Source organism: Pelodiscus sinensis, chromosome 3 (genome assembly GCF_049634645.1).
Source record: "Pelodiscus sinensis isolate JC-2024 chromosome 3, ASM4963464v1, whole genome shotgun sequence".
NCBI lineage: Eukaryota > Metazoa > Chordata > Testudines > Trionychidae > Pelodiscus > Pelodiscus sinensis.
The window spans coordinates 92,493,847-92,516,928 of record NC_134713.1 but is presented as its reverse complement, the minus strand read 5'-3'; the positions used below and the strand labels follow the sequence as shown (position 1 = coordinate 92,516,928).

General features: G+C 41.2%; 1 protein-coding gene across 7 annotated transcripts in view; it reads right to left on the bottom strand.

Annotated features, from left to right (window-relative positions):
- Nucleotides 1–23,082, bottom strand: part of L3MBTL3 (L3MBTL histone methyl-lysine binding protein 3) — a 161,227-nt gene that overhangs the window by 82,329 nt on the left and 55,816 nt on the right. For all 7 annotated transcript variants that reach the window (XM_075924145.1, XM_006118587.3, XM_025182380.2 and 4 more), the window contains 6 exons: nt 20,499–20,610; nt 17,811–17,970; nt 16,516–16,654; nt 13,253–13,337; nt 7,960–8,051; nt 2,222–2,326 (listed from right to left, as the gene is read on the bottom strand). In XM_075924145.1, coding sequence (XP_075780260.1) covers nt 2,222–2,326; nt 7,960–8,051; nt 13,253–13,337; nt 16,516–16,654; nt 17,811–17,970; nt 20,499–20,610 — 693 coding nt within the window. The remainder of the gene's footprint in view (nt 1–2,221; nt 2,327–7,959; nt 8,052–13,252; nt 13,338–16,515; nt 16,655–17,810; nt 17,971–20,498; nt 20,611–23,082) is intronic.

Sequence of the window (23,082 nt, the reverse complement as noted above, 5' to 3'; positions counted from 1 at the left end):
GGAGTCATTATGTAAGAAAAAGTGTAAATAGGGAAGAGATCCCAAAGGACCCTATTCCCCATTTAAAAAGTCACAGTAGTGCCTAAAAGAGGGAGGGGGAGGGAAGATGCATCTATTCTTCATTGCTAAAGTTTCCTGAGTACTATATACCCCTACCATCTCCCACATTTTCTGGGTGTCAAAAGTCACTATTATCCCATACCCTGCAGCTTCTCCAGAATATCTTCTATAAGGCGATATATTAGTCAAAAGACCTACTAAGCATAAGAAGAATCTGGGGGGATGGCTTAAAATAAATCAATTTAGTATCAAAATTAGCAACACAATGGAATTAAATACACTCACTGCACTATTCTTTTTTTCTTATTTCATTTATTCAAACCTACAATAACTCACACTGACAGAATTTTTATTTTGCCACATTAGAATTTCATAGAATCCAGGTCACCTTGGCACAGAATTTAGGTCCAGTTTACTACAGAGGACTTAAGACCTTAGTTATACTGATCTTTGAAATCAGCATGTATAGTAGAAGACATGTCAGAAACAGCTATTTCCAGAAGAAGGATGTGGTTAGAGGCTGTGGAGGGACTCACAAATAGGGAAAATAAACACAAAGCCAAAAAACCCTAACTAAACCATGACTCAGAAAATACAATCATTGTGGTACAAAATAATGATCAGGGCTCGACAAATAATGTAATCTACTCGCTTGTGGTGAGTAGATTACAACCTGGAAGAGCCCGCACAGAGCGATCTGCGCATGCGCAGAGTGCAGAACCACGCAGGTGGCAAGCGAGGCTCGCCACCGCTTGGCAAGCCCTAATAATGATGGTACAAGCGAAGGAATATTAGGTGTTCCAGTTTCCACACTCCCTAATTAAATAAGAGGACACTCAATGAAACTAGAACTTAGGGAAAGAAAAGGAAAAATAAAAAGAAGAAAGATCTAATTCTGTGTCTGAATCATACAATTAAAACCCACAGAATTATTCACAGGGTAAGATACTACCAATGTAAGTAAAAATGGCAGAATTAAACCTATAGTGTAAAATTGGTCTGTGGAACTCAATAATATAAAAAACATGGTTAGATAATATGAATGAGCTTAGTATCTGTAGTTGAAATAAAAATTCAAGGGCCATCCATTTTCATGCTTTATGTTCTTTGTATTTTCTCTTTTAAATATAGATTTCTCCAAAATTAGACGATTACAGGCTGCCCCTGTCTTGCAGCGCGATCGGTTCCTGGGCGATTGGTTCCTGGGCCAGCGTTGCAAGTCAGGGGCGTCATAACTCGAGCCTGCATTTATGACAGGCATCGTACGCCATCATAAATGTAGGGCCAATGACATAACTCAGGGGATTTTGGCCCCTTCCACACATATGGAAAAGGTTATAAGTGCAGGGGGTCGTAAATCGGGGGCCTCCTATATACAGATACTTGTGTATCACCATAACACTATAATATTATGCATATGTATTCATATCCGTGGAAAATGTGTATTTGTTCCTTGATAATTGGATATTGTTTTAAAATGACCTAACCCAACCCCCACTTTTCCCTGCTTTGGTGGGCTCAGCTCTCTCCTCCCAGTCACTGGGGGGCGGGAGGGGTCTGCTCCAAAGCCTTGCAAGCCCCACACTCTCCTCCAAGCCGCCACAGTGGTGGGGGCGCTCGCAGGCCCCACACTTTACCTCCCTGGCTGCTGAGCGCCAAGGAGGAAGGAGGCTGCTGCGAAGCAGCTGAGTACTGAGGAAAAGGGAGGAAGGAAGGAAGGAGGGAGGAGCTGTGAGATGCAGAATGACATGATGACATCACTCTGATGTCTCAGCAAAAGTTTTTTCACATGGTATATATCAGGGATGGAAAACCTCAGGCCCGGGGGCCGGATGCAGCCCCCAGCTCACCTCGATCTAGCCCTGAGGCTCAGGGCTGGCGCTCCAGCTTCTCACTTGTGTGCAGTCCCCGACTAATTTTTTTGTGGGTCAGCAGCCCCCAACCCAAAAAAAGTTCCCCAACCCTGGGAGATGGATAATTAGATAATTAAATGTCTAACAGTAGTTCACATTTTTCTCTGAAGAATCTCTCACTATTACTGAGAATAGGATGCTAGATGCAGCACTAAACAGATCATCATTCCAGTATAATAATCACTATATTCTTAATACATTTCTGTTATCAGCCTCACACTTTTTTCATGTGTAGTTCTGATGCTTACCTCAGCCACAGTGAGAACGCAGTAAATTGATTGGTGCTCAGGATCCACTCCTTCCAGTTTCATTCCTACTTTGAATCCATTTTTACCATATGGGAAGGACTGATACTAGAATGAACAAAAACAGTTTCAATTTTTTGAAACAGCAAAATAGAGACAATGGATTTCATGAAGGCAGATTTTAGTAAACTCAGAGAGCTGGTCGGTAAGGTCCCACAGGAAGCAAGACTAAGAGGAAAAACAACTGAAAAGAGTTGGCAGTTTTTCAAAGGAACATAATATTAAGGGCCCAAAAGCAAACTATTCCACTGATTAGGAAAGAGAAAACATGGCAAAAGACTGCTGTAGCTTAACAGGAGATTTTGCATAATCTAAAAATAAAAAAGAAGTCTCATAAAAAGTGGAAACCAGGTCAAATTGCAAAGGATGAATATAAGCAACCAATACAGGCATGCAGGGGCAAGATTAGAAAGGCAAAGGCATAAAACAAGCTCAAACTATCTAGAGACATAAAGGGTAACAAGAAGATATTCTATAAATATATTAGAAGTGAGAAAACAACCAAGGACAGGGTAGGCCCATTGCTCAATGAAGAGGGAGAAACAATAACAGGAAACTTGGAAATAGCAGAGGTGCTTAATTTTCTTTGTTTCACTCTTTGCCAAGAAGTCTGACGATGAAGGAATGCCTAACAGTGAATGCTAGTGGAAATGGGGTAGGCTGAGAAGATAAAATAAAAAAAGAACAAGTTAAAAATTACTTTAAAAAGTTAGATGTCTGCAAGTCACCAGGGCCTGATGAAATGCAGCCTAGAATACTCAAAGAGCTGACAGAGGAGGTATCTGAGCCATAGCTATCATCGTTGGAAAATCATGGAAGACAGGAGAGATTCCAGAAGACTGGAAAAGTTCAAATATAGTGCCCATCTATAAAAAGGGAAATAAGAACAACCCAGGAAACTACAGACCAGTCAGCTTAACTTCTGTGCTAGGAAAGATAATGGAACAAGTAATTAAGGAATTCATCTACAAATATCTGGAAGTAATAAGGTGACAGGTAGCAGCCAGCATGGATTTGTAAAGAACAAATCATGGCAAACCAACCTGATAGCATTCTTTGATAGGATAACGAGTCTTGTGGATAAGGGAGAAGCAGTGGGAGTGGTATACCTAGACTTTAGTAAGACATTTGATATGGTCTCGCACGATCTTATCAATACAACTTAGATGGGGCTACTATAAGGTGAGTGGATAACTAGCTGGATTACCACTCTCAGAGAGGTTATTAATGGTTCACAGTCATGCTAGAATTGCATAACAAGTGGGCTCCGGAGGGGTCTGTTTTGGGACCAGTTCTGTTCAATATCTTCATCAACGATTTAGATATTGGTATTGAGAGTACGCTTATTAAGTTTGCAGATAATACCAAGCTGGGAGGAGTTGCAACTGCTGTGGAGGACAGGGCCATAATTCAAAATGATCTTGACAAACTAAAGACATGATCTGAGGTAAATAGGATGAAGTTTAATAAAGACAAATGCAAAGTACTCCACTTTGAAACTCACTGTTCCTTCCTCATATACAGAATGGGAAATGACTGTCTAGGAAAGAGTACTGCAAAAAGGGATCTAGGTGTCAGTGGACCACAAGCTAAATATGAGTCAACAGTGTGACACTGTTGCAAAAAAAGCAAACATGATTCTAGGATGCATTAACAGAAGTGTTGTGAGCAAGACACAAGAAATCTTTCTTCTGCTCTACTCTGTGCTGATTAGGCCTCAATTGGAGTGCTGTGTCCAGTTCTGGGCACCACATTTCAAAAAAGATGTGGAGAAACTGGAGAAGGTCCAAAGAAGAGCAAGAAGAATGATTAAAGGTCTAGAAAACATGAGCTATGAAGGAAGACTGAAAGAATTGGGCTTGTTTAGTTTGGAAAGGAGAAGATTGAGAGGGAACATGATAGTGGTGTTCAAGTATCTACAGTAAAAGGGTATCATAAGGAGGAGGGAGAAAAATTATTCTACTTGGCTTCTGATGATAGGACAAGAAGCAATGGGCTTAAACTGCAGCAGGAGAGGTTTAGGTAGGATATCAGGAAAAACTTCCTAATTGCCGGAGTGGAATAAATTGCCTAGGTAGGTTGTGGAATCTCCGTGTCTGGAGATACTTAAGAGCAGATTAGATAGACATCTATCAGAGATGGTCTAGACGGTGCTTGGTCCTGGTATGAAGGCATGGGACTGTACTCGATGACCTCTCAAGGTCCTGTTCAGTGCTAGTATTCTATGATTAATATTTCAAAAGAAGTACTTCCAAAGAAAGTTAAAATACTTGTGCAGTGCAAACTAGGGATGTTAAATTTAGATTAATCAACTAACTGAATAGTTGATGGAATTTGCATCAACTATTCAGTTAGTTGATAAGGGCACCTCCGCCTTTGAAATGTAGGAAGAGCCTCGCTGGCTCTTGCTACATTTCAAACTCAGACGTGCTATGGGAAGCCCCCGGTGCCAGCGGGAGACTTAAGCATTCCCCCACTCACCTCATGCTCCCTATGGCACTTCTGCTTTTGAAATGTATCAAGAGCCCCGCTTTCACTACATTTCAAAGACAGAAGCACTGCCAGTTCCCCACTGTGCCCCTGTCCCACCCCAAAGGCTCCCCCCAGCACCAGTTCCTGCCCCTTCTCCCCCGCTGCTTCTCTCTGATAGAGGCAGCAAGGGAGGGAAGAAGCAAATAGTCGACTAAGTCACTTACGTCCCTAGTGCAAACCACAGATGATTGTTATTACATACCCTTATGCAAGCAGCTGCTCAAAATGAAGCCTCACAAATAAGTATATTTGGCCTAATTTCAAGCTTTTAAAACCATGTAACGGAAAATAGAACTTAAGAAGCCTGGCAAAACTGGCTGACAGTGCAGCTCTTGAGGGCTTTATAATGCAGAAAATACATAGAGAAAGTTATCAGGAAAGCCACCTCAGAACAGTAGAAAATGTTGTGTTTCATCAACTTTTAAAATTATTTTCTAATTTAAAAATACAGTAGGGTTAATTAATTATTTTTCAGTATGTAAAGTGACACTTTTATGGGATGATCAGATAAAATGCTCTAACATGTATTTTAGTTTCTACATCTCAGACCCTCAAAAGATGGCCACAAAGCAAATGTACAACAGCTTTCATACATAAAGATGGCCTCTCTCAAGGAAATTTTCTCCATGCTGTGCACAGTAGAGAGAAATATTGGTCTCTGATGAGCCTCTTTTTACAGGAGGATACTGGCAATCAGTAAAGGACTAGGAACATGAGATCACATGAGGATGAAGCTTATGCTACAGCCTTTCAAAAAGAGAGAAGAGCAGAAAGGGTGCTTTTAGGGAGTCAGGTACTGGCTTCCTGTTGTATCACGTTCTCTGTGCTCCAAAGTCAGAAGTCAAAGTCATCAGTCTTTAATACTTTAATTTTTTTTAAAAAGCAGAAATATTAATAAAATAAGGCAAGAGAATGAAACTATGACAACACCACTGGGGAGCAGCTGGGGTGGGCAGTGCGGAGGGAAGATGGTCTGGGGAGCCAGTAGCAGGGGACTTTCTCTGGTCCAGCAAATTCCCTCAGCTGGCCAGGACACAATCTCCCTCCCTCTCCCCTCCCCTTTCCTCTTAGCGTCTCTCTCCTCCCCGCTGTAACCTGATCCTCTTCCCCCTCCCTTCCCCTGCCCTTTCCTCTTCGGTCTCTCTCCTCCGTGCTCTAACCCATCCTCGTCCCCCTCCTCTCCCATTTCCCCTTCACTGAAGCAAAACGCTCTTCTCCATACTGTAACACGATCCCACTCCCCGCTCCCCAACCTTATGCTCAGGCTGGTTATAGCCAGCACGTGTGCTAAGCAGCAGACTTTTTAATCAGCTTGTCAGGAGCGCTTGGCATTTTGATGCCGGAGTATCAGGAGTGCCGAACAGTTGGATGCCAGACTATCGGAGTTTTACTGTATATACAAAGTAAGTTTGATGAAGCTAGGGAAACACAAAACCCTAAGAATGATCATACTTGCTTTTCTATTAGTTATATCAATGTATCTGACTGTTATGCATTCCACACATTTGGAAAGTTGTTTCACCTTAACCACCACTAAGGTCACTGTTCAGTGCAAATTTCAAGAAAATGGAGGTACATACTGCTTTACGGTACCTCTCAGAAGCAAAAATTGCTTTTTAAAAATAATCTGATTAAAATTTGGTAAGTTAGTGAACATATTTGCCTCTATGACTAGAGACAATACAAAATATTCAATAAGACAACAGTCCTCGTGTATAAAGGATAGTCTCTGAATCAGCACACAAGTGATAACATGCTCAAAGGACAGACCCAGAAGGTAAGTCTACACTAGAGCTGGAAGCCTCCCAGACTGGGAGAACAGATACATGCTAGCAGGGCTTGAGCTACTTCACTAAAAATAGCAATGGGGACCTTCAGGCAGATGTTCAGGCTCTTAAGCCTGTCCTGCTAGGATCCAGGGCCCAACTCCCCCATTAGCTCCTTAAAATGCAGTGTAGACACACACAGTGTGGCTTACATTTCTTGCAAAGGAAGAGGAAAAGCAAGACACTCCCCTTCCGAAATAATGCAAACACCTATTTTTCCATAATTACTATAAACTTTCCAACACTTCAAATTGTATAGCCAATACATCGAAAATTCCTTAGTTAGCCAAGAATTATAACCCATTTTTGTTTTAGTAAAACTCCAGATCACAAGATAGTCACTATTCTTTCCACTATTAAACCCAAACTCTCTAGTGCAACCTTAACTATGGGTAAGCTGCTGTTATACCACAAGAACAGGTAAAGTTTAAAATGTAAAAGATTTAATTACAATATTACATCATAGGTCACCTAAGATGCAATTGCATTGGGCTTACTATATTTGCATTACCTTTGTCACAAACGTATAAAGATTTTTTTTGGCACAAGGAGGCCAGCATAGGGAATAAAAAGTATATGAAGGCTCATGCAGCAGACACAATCCTATGTGATGTGAGAAGGAAAAAGAAGAGGAAAAACAGAAATGGTGTCATTATATTGGAGAGTTAGAAGTGCAAAACAAAAGAATAAGCTGTTTCATTTTAACAGAGCAACTGCTACTTGTTCAAGTGACAGCTACAGAAAAGCTGATGAAAGTATTGGGAACAGTTGGGCAATAAAGTCATGTATTGCTGGTTACAATGAGAAAGGCGGAGTCAGAGAGTTGCAAAGTCGAAACAACAAGCCAGGAAGATGATCTTTGTAACAGACTTGTGAACGGACTTAAGGAGAGCAAGACAGCCTCTGGAAAGCCCAAAATGAGAAGACTACAGAAATCAAGCTATAAGAAAATGAAGGTCTGGATCAGAGTTTTAGCTGTTTGAATAGACAGAAAAGGCCAGATCTTGGAAATGTCCAGCAATGAGCTCAAAGATCTGTAACTACCTGAATCCTATATTCAAAGTAGGTTTCATAGGACAGTATCACAGTCAGATTTGTGAGTTATTAATTCACTGAGAAAAGCTTGGCAAAAGATGACCTATCATCCACACACACTTCATGACTATTTAGGGATATTTGTTATTTTAATGTCAGACTTCCTTTAGAGCAAACTGAGAACTTACAAAAGTCTTCTTATAGTCTGATTAGTCTACCTTTTTAATTTACTTCCTTACAAATTTCATACTAAAGGATGATTAACTTGGGTTTCAGAAGAAAACATACCTCTTTAAAAAGCTTAGTGGGTGCTGCTGCGGCCTTTTCTTCCTCCAAATATGAAGCCCAGCACCATGGTTTCTTTCCTTTAGAATATAAAGCTGTGGAGAAAAATACAGTGTTAAACTATTTTGGCAAAATGACTGAATTGCTGAATTCTGAAAGAAAGCAAGATAAAAAAAAATGGCATGTGTTTCAAATCTCTATTTGTAACACATGTATTTAATTTCTCAGAACTTAATTCAGAAAGTCTATTAAAAAACTAATTACTAACAACTTTACTAATTGCTTACAGACATAGGTGGATGAGGAGTTGGGGGGCAGCTGCAGTGGGCTACCCTCTATACCCTCAGTTGGAGGCATGAAGATACTCAGGGTGCACGTGCTGCCATTTAGGTACCAATGACCAAAAGCCTCTGGTTTGAACGCACTGGTAACTTGTGCACCAACAATGGACAAGATATATGTGGGCAATCTCCCAAAGGGGAAGGAACAAAATTAACTGCATAGCAAAACGATGAAGGCAGATGCCTCACAAGCTCTGCCATGTAACTGGCAGTTTTGCTCACACTGCTCACCTCACTTCTGACCTTGTTTATATCCCTGTTCACCCCTGCAGCATATAGCTTGTCATTTCAGATTATAAACTCACTGGGGCAGGGACAGTTTGCATACCGCCTAGCACAATACTGCCCTGATCCTGACTGGGCACTACCACAACAGAAATAACTATCATTACCAATTACAGTCTAGTTATGTTAACATTTATATAATTTACATCTGCTTCATCTATATCTGTGCTGGGCGACTTCTGAAGAAATTAAGTCATACCTCCAATTAACGTGTAAGTGTTGGGAGTACAGAAACTGGGACTAATAAGCAGCTCATTTTGTACATTTGCTCATTTTGTGTTTTAAGCCATATTTGAACTCAGATCTCTAGAAGTGCTGCCTAACAATAACATAGATTAAAAGTCTTGCTTCTGAATCTAAAATCATTACTTATTCAAAGCCCTTCTGCTTCCAGTAAATAAACTACAAAAACGCGCATAAACCATTGTACCAGTGAACAGTAGCATTTCTTTCAGCAAACGAGCGTTCCTTTATCATACCAATCACACTGTTTCAGCTTTAGAACAAATGTCTACATAAACAGCATTTAAACTTCAAGAGTAAATTACAGTTGTTTCAACCATGGCTCTTCTGCACTCCAGGTGCTTTTGTTAGTTTGCATGGCTCTGCTCCCTGGTGGGAATACTTTAGGCCAGTGGTCCCCAACCTTTCCAGGTTGTCGGGCGCCAGGGGGCGTGGCTGTTCGCCCGCCGGGCGCCAGGGGGCGGGGACACTTGCGCCCCGGGGGCAGCCCCCCCATAGCTGCGCGCCCGGGGCCGGCGCTCCCCCCGCCCTGCGCCGCGCCGCGCGCCCGGGGCCGGCGCTCCCCCCGCCCAGCGCCGCGCGCCCGGCGCTCCCCCCGCCCAGCACCGCGCGCCCGGGGCCAGCGCTCCCCCCGGCCAGCGCCGGCGCTCCCCCCGCCATGCGCCCGGTGCCAGGCCAGCCCCGAGAACCTGGCGGGTGCATGGAAAGGCCCCCGCGGGCGCCATGGCGCCCACGGGCACCGTGTTGGGGACCACGGCTTTAGGCTTTCTGTTAGTGGTTAGGCAGCTGCTGCTAATGGAGACTAATGCAGTACAAGCTCAAAATATACTACAAGAATTACTGAGAGGGCCATAAGCAGGTGTCTGGTATATACAATAATTGCTGATTCTACTTTCCTAAAAGTACTACCATGTTAATGGACTGAAATGATGGCACTAACTTAAAATATAGTAAGAAAAGCCAAAAAGGAATTTGAAGAACAGCTAGCCAAAAACTCAAAAACTAATAGCAAAATGTTTTTTAAGTACATCAGAAGCAGGAAGCCAGAGAAACAACCAGTGGGCTCCTTGGACTATTGAGATGCTAAAGGACCACTCAAAGATGATAAAGTCATTGTAGAGAAGCGAAATGAATTATTTGCTTCAGTCTTTACGGCTGAAAATACTGGGGAGATTCCCAAGCCTGAGCCATTCTTTTTAGGTGACAAATCTGAGGAATTGTGCCAGACTGAGGTGTCATTACCGGTGTCATTAGAGGTCACTGTTTTGGAACAAATTGATAAACTTAACAATAGCAAGTCACCGGGACCAGCTGGCATTCACCCAAGAGTTCTGAAAGAATTCAAATGGGAAATTACAGAACTATTAACTGTGGTTTGTAACCTATCCTTTACATCAGCTTCTGTACCCAATGACTGGAAGATAGCTAACGTGACGCCAATATTTAAAAAATCAACATGGTTTCTAGAAAGGGAAATCATGCCTTACTAATCTGTTAAGAGTTCTTTGAGGGGGGTCAATAAACCTGTGGACAAAGGGGATTCAGTGGCTATAAGTATACTTAGATTTCCGGAAAGACTTTGATAAGGTTCCTCACCAATGGCTCTTAAGTAAAGTAAGTTGTAATTGGATAAGAGGAAAGGTCCTTTCATGGACTGATAACTGGTTAAAAGACAGGAAACAAAAGGTAGGAATAAATGGTAAGTTTTCCAAATGGAGAGAGGTAACTAGTGGGTTCCCCAAGGGTCTGTTCTGGGACCAATCCTATTCAATTTATTTATAAATGATCTCGAGAAAGGGGTAAACAGTGAGGTGGCAAAATTTGCAGATGATACCAAACTGCTCAAGATAGTTAAAACTGAAGCAGACTGTTAAGAGCTTCAAAAAGATCTTACAAAAAACTAAGTGACTGGGCAACAAAATGGCAAATAAAATTTAATGTGGATAAATGTAAAGTAATGCACATTGGAAAAAATAATCCCAGCTATATGTACAATATGATGGGGACTAATTAAACTATAACTACTCAAGAGAGAGATCTTGGAGTCATTGTGGATAGTTCTTTGAAAACATCCATTCAATGTGAAGCAACAGTCAAAAAGACAAATAGAATGTTAGGAATCATAAAAAAGAGATAGAGAATAAGAAAGAGAATACCTTAATGCCTTTATATAAAACCATGGTACACCCACAACTTGAATACTGAATACAGATGTGATGGCTTCATCTCAAAAAGATATATTGGCATTGAAAAAGGTTCAGAAAAGGCAACAAAAATGATTAGGGGGTTTGGAATGGGTCCCATATGAAGAGAGATTAAAAAGACTTGGACTTTTCAGCTTCGAAAAGAGGAGACTAAGGGGAGATATGATAGAGGTCTATAATATCATGAATGATGTGGAAAAAGTGAATAAGGGAAAGTTATTTACTTATTCCCACAATATAAGAACTAGAGGCCACCAAATGAAATTAATAGGCAGCAGGTTTAAAACAAACAAAAGGAAGTTTTTCTTCACTCAGCGCACAGTCAACCACTGGAACTCCTTGCTAGAGGATGTGGTGAAGGCTAGGACTTTAACAGGGTTCAAAAAAGAGCTGGATAGATTCATGGAGGTTAGCTCCATCAATGGCTATTAGCCAGGATGGGTAGGAATGGTGTCCCTAGCCTTTGTTTTTCTGGAGGTGGGTGACAGGAAAGGGATCGCGTGAGGATTACTTGTTGTGTTCCCTCCCTCTGGGGCATTTGGTATTGGCCACTGTCATCAGATAGGATACTAGGCTGGATGGACCATTGTTCTGACCCAGTATGGCCGTTCTTATGTTCTTACGTTAAACATTTTTTATTCTGCTACTTCGATAGGAATGCACCCCTTTGGACTTATTTGTAGCAATTATTCCTAAACATTTCCATAAATGCATCTAGATTTCCTGAATACACTTAGGCTTCGAAGGATTAGATTTTTAATCAGTAGACTTCCATTTATCAGTATAACCACACAACAAAAAAGGTATTTTAAATGAAAATTTGAAATTTGTAGATAAGCGAAAAATGCTGTTTGAGAATTATGACATGTTATGTTGATCATTCATGTTTTAATGGTTATATATGTATATCTCAATGTCTACTGTTATTAAAGAATTATTTGATTCCATTGTTGTCTGACCCACCCTCCCTCAATTTCCCAGAACTGGGATAACTTAACTAAATAAAACTAGAAAAAATGTTTAACAATATTAGCCATCAAAATTATAAAATAGAAAAACTGAATTCTACCAAGCATACACATACTGTAGTTATGACATTACTCCCAGAGGACACAAAAGAAAACTGTTACTTCTGCTAAATGCACTTCCTTGAATGACTGCAAAAGTGAAAGGAGCAATCTTATTTATCCAGCCAATTAACAGGTCTGCTTCTCATTTACACTAAGGCTCCTTTACACCTCAGACAGCATGAAGGAACCTTAAAATGCATTACACTGATGCCTACTACAAGTACCTTCACATTGCCAAAGTCACATAAAGGCATCTTAAGGTTCAAGTCTAGCTTCCCTTCCATCTGCATGGCATTTGAGCTTGCTCAGGGCTTGAACCCACAGTTCCAGGACATTGCAGGGCTTGAGGTCTGTGCTTGACTTAACCTGGGGCCCTACTGTTTTGCAGTGTAGATACAGTCTGTCTTGACCTCGGTCCTGGGAGTTGGTCAAAAGGATCTCACAATTCCATGGGACAAACTTCCTGAGCCCTCTCGATCCCAATAATCTTCAATGCACCTGGTGCAGGTCAGTACTAACCCATTACAGGACCACTTTTCATTTATTTTTTAAGTTACAGACTAACACAGCTATCGTTCTAAAACCGTTATCTTCTGATTGTTCATTTGCAAAGATAATATGATCAGAAAGCCTCCTGAGTTTGCAACCAAGAGTGAACTGATCAAGACTTTTGCAAAGCACGCTGTGTTCTGATAATAGTGACGTTTTTGCATAGTACACCATGGTCTTAAGGCTAAAGCAGCCTCTCTGAGAGGGCGGTGGTACTAGGAACTCTTCAACATGATTACTTTGAATTGGGCCTGCGCACTGTAGCGTTAATTTCAGAGACCTATGTTGTAGCATAGGTTAGAAACACAGGGTTAAAATGCAACATGGGTCAGTTGACCCAAATTAACCCTAGACATAAATTGCAGTATACACATACCATTAATGTAAATAAGAATCAGGATCCAAGTGTTGATTGCTTTCCTCAAAGTTATTAGTGGATTGAAAGTAATATCATATTTATTATAAATAATGGGTAGAATTAGAGAATAGAAATCCAGTGCTATAACAACCGTTGTTCTAAATAGACCATTGATGATCTCCCCTTGCTATATACAAACTAAGGAAACTTCTGAATCTTTTTTTCTTCTTCCATATTTCAACTTACGTTGCTTTAAAATTGCCGTATCGCCTTTTCTTTTTCTTCTGGCTCTCTGAGATACCCTCAGTATCCTTCCTTCATGCTTCTCCTCCTAGATTACAAAATTTAGGAAATTTTGGTTTTGTAGCAAATTGACGTCAAAAGGACATATCCATTGTCTTTACTTTAAAAAAAAAAAAGTTATCATTGTAGCGCCAAAGCGCCAATATCAAATGTCAAGCTGTACATTTCTAACAGTAAAATAAAGGAATAGTCCCAGCAAACACTCTTCAGCACTATGGAGAATTCAAAGGATCTTCACATTCTGGAACACAAACTCTTAAATACAGTTACAAATTCCTAAGATGTGGAGATTCCAGATCACATTCTCCACTGTTCTCGCTCTTTCAATTATAATAATTTCTTCCTCTGGCAATTTTAGTCTTGTCCATATGTTAAAATATGTTTTTTCAATTCCTAGTTCCTTATGAAATGTTAATTGACACAGCTCCTTTTTTCTTATTATTTGTGCATCAATAGTTTTGCTTACACCCCAAGTAGCTCAAGGATTCATTTCAGGGATTGCTGCAGAAGGAAGACAATAAAGCTGCCTAACTTTTGCCCATAAGGAATGTCATATGGACAACCACATATTTCCCTCCCATAACCCAAGCAGCTTCTGCTTTTGACTATTCCATAACTCCAAGTCTCTCCCTCTAATATAGCAAGGTATAAAGATTTTCTTCCTTGTTGGTTAGTAGACTGGTTGCAATTTAAGAACTGTAATTCTAAAAGGGAAACACAATTTACCTCCAAATCATAACATATTTTAACATAAATAACACAGCATCAAATAAGAGTCCATATGACATACTGTGTTTATGACTGTTCTACTTCTTCATATTACAGTGTATAACATTTTCATTTTACTGAGACAATATATGCTCTAAACAACCTTTCATATTGTATAACATTAGACCAGTGATAGTTTCTTGCATGTACATATAACAGACTTAAGAAAATACATGTGTTGAGTGACAGCCAGCTGAAGACTAATAATCAGTTACAGAACACGTGTTAACCTAGAAAAAGCAAGAGACAATCCCTCCCCCCACACTTACCTATTAACACTTTGCTTCTTCTATGTCAGAAATAATACATATGCTGGTATCAAGAAAAGAAACATCAAGAATAGAAAAAATGTTTCTCCTTAATGTCAGCAAATAACTATAAGTAGTAACTGTCACTACAAACCCAAACCTGATAAATATCTATTACAGAACAAGCAAACACACGTGCTCTCCTGAAAGCCAAAAAGCTGTGAAAGTTATTTTACTCATGCCTAGAGATATCAGCAAGGGAACATAGTAAGAACTGCGCCATAACTATGCCGCTTGAGTATCTAGAAACCAAACACAATAAAACAAACCAAAGACAAAGAGACTACCAAGAAGATGATAACATGATGCAAATTTAGAGTGAAACAAGGAAATCAAAAAAATGTGAAAAAACTGTTCTGGCTTCGAGCAAGAATATGGTCATTTTGAAGAGATCAAAATAGAGAGATCAGGTCAGGCAACTCTGGACATTAATACACTGCTTTGTTTATCTACGCTAAATATAATTTCATTAACTGTGGCTTTATACAGATTTTTTTTTAATTATCTGGATTATTTCCTGGACACAGTGATATAAATTAATCTCTGATGTATTAGACCATAGATGATTCTAGTGAAGTTAAATATCAATTAACTAATCGAATAGTCAATGGGATTTCCATAGACTATTCGATTAGTCAATAAGGACTAGCGCACGTTCCACCTTTCAAATGTACAAGAACCCCAGCGGGGGCTCTTGTGCATTTCAAAATGAAGTGCTACATGGAGCCTGGGGCCAGCAGGAGACTCTGAGTCTCCTGCTGACCCCAAGTTCCATGCGGTGTTTCAATCTTTGAAATCTAGAAGAACCTCCACAGGGGCTCTTGTACATTTAAAAACAAAAGCACCTGCATGGAGCCTGGGGTCAGTGGGGGGAGGGGGGGAACCAGCCTTTAAGCCAGCTCCGCCCAGCACTCCCTTTTCCCGCCCTCCCCCACTGCCTCTTTGTGATAAATGCAGAAAAGGTGGGGAGTGACTAGTTGATTAATGTGACAATTAGTCGCGTACATCCTTAGATAATTCTGAACACATTTCTAATCTTTCACCCATGAGTTGCTCCTAGACCATAACAGCTGCATAATTATCCATAGAGGGGCAATTCCTTGCTAGGCACAAGTCAGTACCATAAAAAAGAACCAAAAGTGTTTGAGATTCACCTTCCCCATCTCACATAGTGATGGAAAAAAACCTAGGCACAACCGGATCAAAGAACATCCTTTTAAATGGGAAGACAGACAATATTCTGGCAGAGATTTTACATTTAATTAAAAAAAAAAATCAAGAAAAACAAAGTTATGTTTCCCATAATTAAAATGTGATTCTCTTGCAAACAAGCATTAACTTCCATGCATCAGTTTACAAGCAATGATTTTTGTAGAAACTGTATATTCTAATTTCCTTATTTTTCTGGGTTTAATGTTCCAACACCACTGTCTTAAGCACCTTCATTCAATTTCCTTGTTTTGTTCCTTTATAAAAAGGGTGAAAGACGAACAACAGAAAAGTGATGGCTTAATTGCTAATTGTGCATAGTTAAATACATAACTGAGGAATCTATTATTCAGCTGAAATTCTGCCTATGTTGTAACTATGCACCACCCCAAAGTAAAGTAGCACTCTAGAAAAAATATAAAAATTGATACATCAGAAACTGATGCCCAGATGAGCTGTTCCGAGACCCACTATGATGCTATAAAAGGGCACACTGGCTAGCCAAATTAGACTAGATTAGGGTGGGGAACAGCAGGCCCGGGGGCCAGGTGTGGCCACCAGCTTGCCTGGATCCTGCCCCTGTGGCTCAGGGTTCCCGATAGCATTGGGGAGCCCGCGCTGATGCTCCAGCCTCCTGCTGCCCCAACATGGGATTGAAGCACACAAAATCTACTGGCCTGCCTCTGATGTGGAAGGGGAATGTGAGAAACATCTTTCTCCTTCTCAGTTAGGGGCCACATCAATGAGGGCTTGCTTTGTTTGGGCTTTTTGTTTGTTTGTTTCTCACTTGGGTGGGGCACCTGACTGATTTTTCTGTGCATAAGTGGCCCCCGACCCAAAAAAGGTTCCCTATCCCTGGGCTAGATTTTACTTCCCCTATGTAAGGCAAAACCTCTGCTGAAGTGTATGGATCATACTAACCATTTCATCCTTCTCTCTTTTGTCTTCCTCATCTTCTTTGCACTCTTCTTTCAAAGGTAATTTGGTTTTTCTTTTCCGGGTGCCTTTAGAGTCATCTTCCTCATTGCACTCCAAATCATCTTTATCCTCCTTTGGTCCTCTGTCATGAGAAAAAACATTTTGGCACATAAACTTAAGTGGAGGAATCAGGAAAAGGCAATTACCCTGAAGGATAAGAAAAGCCAAGTGTCTGTAGGGATGTGAATGGGTAACCAGTTACTTGGTAAACGGCAGCCCATGCGCTGAGATCCCAGAATTAATCATTTAATGTGTTAAACCCTAGTGTTTAACTGGTTAACTGATTACCCAGGTTTTTACATCCCTAATTGTTTGTAGGCCTCTGAGTATCATTCAAAATGTATTCTTAGAGCTACTATTGAAAATTACAGCTGTCCAAAAAGTTAACACAAAAAACACACAACAGTAATTGCAAAAGGAAAGCTGTCAGCCTATATTGAACAGATTCTGCATGTTTAAAAGGATTTGTCTTTTCCACCTGGCATCAAAACTCATAAAGAAGCAATTCTTTTGAAATGTTTAAGACTGCAGGGCAGTTTTTTTAAAAAAAGAAAGAACTAATAATTATGACTGACAAATCCAATTAGAATAAGTGGATATGTAACAGCATAAATTGTCAGTCCAGCAACTAGAAACAAATTTGAAGCAATTACTTAAAAGAAGGAAAAATGCTTTAGAACATATATGTCAAATTGCCTTAGTGAAATGTACAATTTACAATGAGCATGTAATCAGAAAACTTCATTTGTGATGTGATGAGCAGCATCAGTGCACCACTGAAATGGAAGAAACTGACACAGGTTGGAATCTGCAGCTGGTATCATATGTAATGTAGCTTTTGCACTTAAACATAATTAACTAGCCATACCAAACATCTAATCACTGAGCATTCTAATTCTAGTGATTATAAAAGAAATGTGGAAGTCTGACGGATTTATGCAAACTAGAAATGAATTTTTCACTGCTTGTGTTCCACAGTAAGAGACACCGTTTTATTGTGAAACTAACAATGCCCTCAACACTGGCATAACACAATACTAGAGCTCTCATATTCTATAAATATTCAATGCAAAATTATAAGTACATATCCATAATTGAGAATTAAAGTCAGAAAATTCAAAAATTAAGATTGTGTCATTCTCTTACTCCATCTGACCCCACTACTATTTTGTCCCAGTATTCCCTCGTCATGCTGCATTTGTATGATATGTATGCTTTAATGTAGATATAGTACCTACTTGTTTTTGACCTGATGTGCACATTTCTGGCTGCAAAATTTTCCTTCAGGAATAAACTCTTCTGTGGTACCATAGTGATAACAGTTTTCACAGAAAATATGTCCATCCACTTTTGCAGTTTCCTTCAACTTTAGGGGAATCCCGGTCTTTTCTGAAAAGGCTGCATAGTGAAAGGAAAAGAGTGATTTCTCCACGCTACAGTACAAAAAGTAAGAAATTTCATACAACAGAGCTTGGCAAACAAAGGTAAGGTTCTATTTATGCCATTGCCATTAGTGGTAGAACCAATGGCTGTGTGGAAATGGGGAAGCAGCCAGCAGTGGGAGGCAAGAAAGGGGTTTAAGCCTTGGAGCTGGGGGTGGGGGGGAGGAAGGAAATGCCAGTGGTTGGGGCTTTAGCCTCATGTTCTGAAAAGGCTAGCAGACTTATATCCTTCCTCAGGGTGCACAGGAAAGGAACACACTCCTACCTGGTTTAGGGATGCATGTGACTAGTCCACTACCTGATAAGCATATGACTTGACTAGTTGGTTCCCTCTACCCTTGCTGCCTCTATCAGAGAGTGGCACCAAGGGGCGAGGAACAGGAGCTGGTGCTGGGGGGGGGGGGGGGGGAGGGGAGGGGGGCAGGAGAGACAGAGGCATATCTTGGACCAGGCAAGAGCTGGAAATCAGCTGATTCCCAGCTTGCACCCAGTCCCCCCCACTAAATCTCTGCCTTTTAAATGTATTAAAAGCCTACTTGCTCTTAATACATTTAAAAGGCAGAGCTGCAGCAGGGTTAGCTCCTGGGGCTCTGTGGTTTCCCCCCTTGTCAACTAATTGAGTACTCGATGGAAATTCCATCGACTACTCAATTAGCTGCTTACACACAATTTAATATCCCTAACCTGGTTTCTTTCTATGTTTCTCCCTTGGCTCCCTGCCTGACTCCAGACACCATGTGCTGGCACCTGCTTTACTATTAACCACAAATAGGAGGCTGCTGCAGCTGCTCTGACTGGGGAACTCAAAGAGCAGCAGGGGGCATGCAAGTACTGGATATTTTGCCTCTTTTTTAAAAAAAGTCGGGATGCCTGGAAGACAGCTTAAATACAGGGCAATCCCAGTAAAAATGGGATGGGTGGTCACCCTAAACATATTGCACTGTGCCTTATACAGTAAAACTCCAGTGGTCCGACATCCAATGGTCCGGCACTCCTGATGGTCCAGCACCATCTGGAACCGGGAAGAGCTTTGGGCAGCCGGACGATCGGAGCTGCTCTGCCCCCGCCCCCCCGGCTTCCCTGATTCAGCCGTTGCTGAAACTGACCAGCGGCTGACTCGGGGAAGTCGGGGGCAGAGCAGCTGGGGTGCTGCCAGGTTGGTCCCGTAGCGCCTAGGGGCGCATCCCCCCCACTCCACCCCAGACCCCTCATAGCCCCTCCTTCCTATAGTCCGGCATATCTGATAATCCGGCACCCCCTGGGTCCTAAAGGTGCCGGATTATCGGAAGTTTAAAGTACTATAGTAACAAGGCTCTCACCTCCACATTGCAGATATGAATAGTGATTGAAAATTGTTACCAGTTACTTTGACTTATGGTATATTAACTGGCACTCTTGGTTCAATTACTTATAGATACTGAAAAGACACCCATCAAACAAAATCACACCCGTTACAATTGCTAATATCAATAAGGAGAGAGGTCAAGGACTAAACAGGCGGAACTACTTTTTCACCCCTAGAAAGGGTCTCTCCAGGTCAGGTGTAAGAAATATTTACGGGGCAGAGTAGCAAAGTTTTTGGCACTACTGTTTGTGCCGTTGGGTAGATAGTTACATTCTGTTAATCTGTCATTTTCTACAAATGCTAACAATAATTAAAAATGTAATAAAAAAAAAGGAACACCTACCAAAATGTACCCTCTGAAAGGGTCCCTCCACCCAAAAATAATGCTGGCTGCAAGAAACTATGGACGGTAACTGTGGTATTCTATTCAGTGCTACTCTATTGATTCTACAGTAAATGTGTACAAAACAATACTGAGCACCTGTGACTATGTGATATACTGTTCTATGGATGAAAAAGTGTATTTTCCTTTTGCCAGCATTATAATGCCCATTTAAACCTCAATGTTATTACTCAGAAAAGTGTTTCTAGAATAAGCAGTAACAAAGACATGCCGCAGACCTAATTTCATCGATTGTTAGAGCAACAAATAAACAAAATACTGTAACAAGTACTGTTTATAGTTTACACAATTTGGGCTGAAGTTTAACTACAGATCATAGGTAAAATCCTTTTCTGTTTGTTTTCAGTAAGAACAAAGTGCAGGATACAGATACATTTCAAACAGAGTAAACAATTAGGGCATCTTTTAATTAAATAATAACAGGACAGAGCATATTAAAAATTGGTTTAGTTCGAAACTTAGATAAAAGGTCCTATTAGAAGGATACAGCTTCAGTTTTCTAAAATTACTGCTCCCAGATGTTTAATAATAGAAGTGTAAAGTTTTAAAAGACATTTATTTTGACACCTATTCACACAAGTAATTAATAACATCCCTTCAGTTTTTTCATGAGGTGGTTGCAGCAGTTGTTACAGGAAAAACAACTAAGCATTTTTAAAGCTTTTGGAAACATTTTATGAGACACTGTTACATTAAAAAAATGCAGTGTACAAAAATTAAATAGCTTCTTTCTGACCTTCTTGAGCAGTTGGAACCATCCAGGTAGTAGTAGCAGTGGCCTTTTTAACACTTTCCATCTCTGTTTCATCTGTGATGACTTCCAGGGCTCCAAACTCATTCACTCTGAACTGATAAAACCAAGGAAAATAGGGTGAAATTAAAAAAAAAATGTTTAACTGCTTCTCCCTTAAGAATTCTTATAAAGGTGTCCTTCATTGTATTACATGAGTGATACTCAGTGACACTGCTAATCCCTTAGCCACAGGCAAAGCGTATTCATTTTTTCTCTAACACACAACATAGACGGCATTATAGAAAAATGTTTAAATTAACTCTCAAATATTAACAGAATAGTGAGTATATACATATATGAATTTGATCGGGGTATGTAGCCAAACAAAATAAAATCAATATAGGTTGTATCTCACTAAACTGGTACTCTCTGGGCCGGCAATATTGGATTACCGATAATCTTGGACCACAGAGTCTAGGAATAGGGACTTCTGGTGGCAGGGCAGAAGCACGGGTGACTGCAACTCAACCAGGAGCCCCATTGCATGTGTGGGTGAGGCTGCATGGCAGGGAGTTCTGGCCCCAGCATTCGGATAGCTCCAGCCTGGCAGTGGAGGTATATAAAATCATGAGTGGTGTGAAGAGGGCGGATAAAGAAAAGTTATTTATTAGTTCCTATAATAGAAGAACTAGAGGACACCAAATGAAATTAATGGGTAGCAGGTTTAAAACTAATAAAAGAAAGTTCTTCTTCACACAGCGTGTAGTCAGCCTGTGGAACTCCTTGCCAGAGGAGGCTGTGAAGGCTAGGACTATAACAGAGTTTAAAGAGAAGCTAGATAATTTCATGGAGGTTAGGTCCATAAAAGGCTATTAGCCAGGGGATAGAATTGGTGTCCCTGGCCTCTGTTTGTCAGAGGCTGGAGAGGGATGGCAGGAGACAAATCACTTGATATTGTCTTCGGTCCACCACCCTCTCCGGGGCACCTGGTGCTGGCCACTGACGGCAGCCAGGCTACTGGGCTAGATGGACCTTTGGTCTGACCCAGTATGGCCGTTCTTATGTTCTTATGTTCACAGCCAAGGAGCTCTGACCCCCAGAGGCAGCCAGGGAGCTCTGGTCCCAGCCAAGGCTCCAGGGCTCAGGCCCTGGAAGCAGCCAGGGCAGAAGCCAGGGAGCTCCGGGCCTGGTCACAGAGCTCCAATCCCAGTCCCGTTCTGACTCCAGTGGCCAGGGAGCTCCAGCCCTACTGGCAGCCAGGGAGCTCTGGCTGTGGAGGTCCAACCATGCTGCTCCAGCCCCAGCAGCAGCAGGGCCAGCAGCAGCTAGAGAGTCCTGGAGGGCTGGGGCAGAAGTGGGACCAGGCTGTAGCCCTAGCCCAGGGCAGAGAGGCAGCATGGGTCATGAGGGGAGGAACCTCTTCTGGTCCAGCGAATCCCCTTGTGCGAGTCCAGTCAGGTCCTGAGGGTGCTAGACCTGGGAGGTCTAACCCATAGCAGAAATCTGAAGAAAAAATAACATTCTGCTTTTTTTTTGGATCTCCTTTCACTGGCAGTAAACCAGTGCTCTATCACCAAGCATTTTTGTCAAAGGCCTGAAAGTGATCCAAAAAATACAAGTATTTCCAGAATATTGTAATTTCAGCATCAACCAAAAACTCAGTGTTTCTCCACTGAAAATAAGCAAACATCTCAAAGCAGTTTATGAATTGTTTATTACCTATTGTATAACTATCAGTCAGGAACAAGACTGAGCAATATCCCACATACTGTGCTTATACTGGGGGCACTAATTTATGTCCATCTTGCCTCCAGTAACAAAGCATCCTCCAAATGCCATAACGACTTCAGTGTTAGTGGATGAATCTAGTGTTCAGCTTTCTAGTTAATATATAAGTCAGCAGGTTCACTGAGTTGTATAGGTGTCATCATGCCTCTTGATGGAGGGACAAATGGGGCAGTTGCCCCTTGGCCTGGCAACTCAAATGGGCCCAAGGCTCCAGACTGCTGCCACTGCTACTGTAGCAGCTGGAGCCCTGGGCTCTTTAAATTACCACTGGCAGCGTTAAGGGCTGGGGGAGGGGGAGCCAGCGCCACTAACCGGGGGACCAGAGCACTACACTCTGAGCAGCGGCTCCAGCCCTGTCCCTTCTGCCTGAGACGCTGCCCCAAAATCATAAGTCAAATCCCACAAAAATAATGAGATTTTAAGAAATAACCATTGGGATCTTTTTATTCATTGTCTCCTTTTTGAGCCTTAGGGTTTATGCTTCCAAGCTTCCCTTTGCAACTAGGATGGCTAGAAACTATTTTGTTTTAAAGATGTCAGAGGAGATTCCCAGATCAAACACATGACTCCACAAGCTAGAATTTTAAGAAAAAGGTCATATATTACAACAGAATTGTAAGAGTGGGAGATATTGCCAATATTTATATACACATGAAAACATCTGAAGCCAGAAGATTTGGCTTATCATTGACGTGCCAGCATTTCTTCCCCAGAGTTGCAACAATGCCAGAAGGTGATAAGCACATCTAATAAAGTTATGTGAATACAACAAAGAGTAATCAGACTTGCTTTTTTCTGA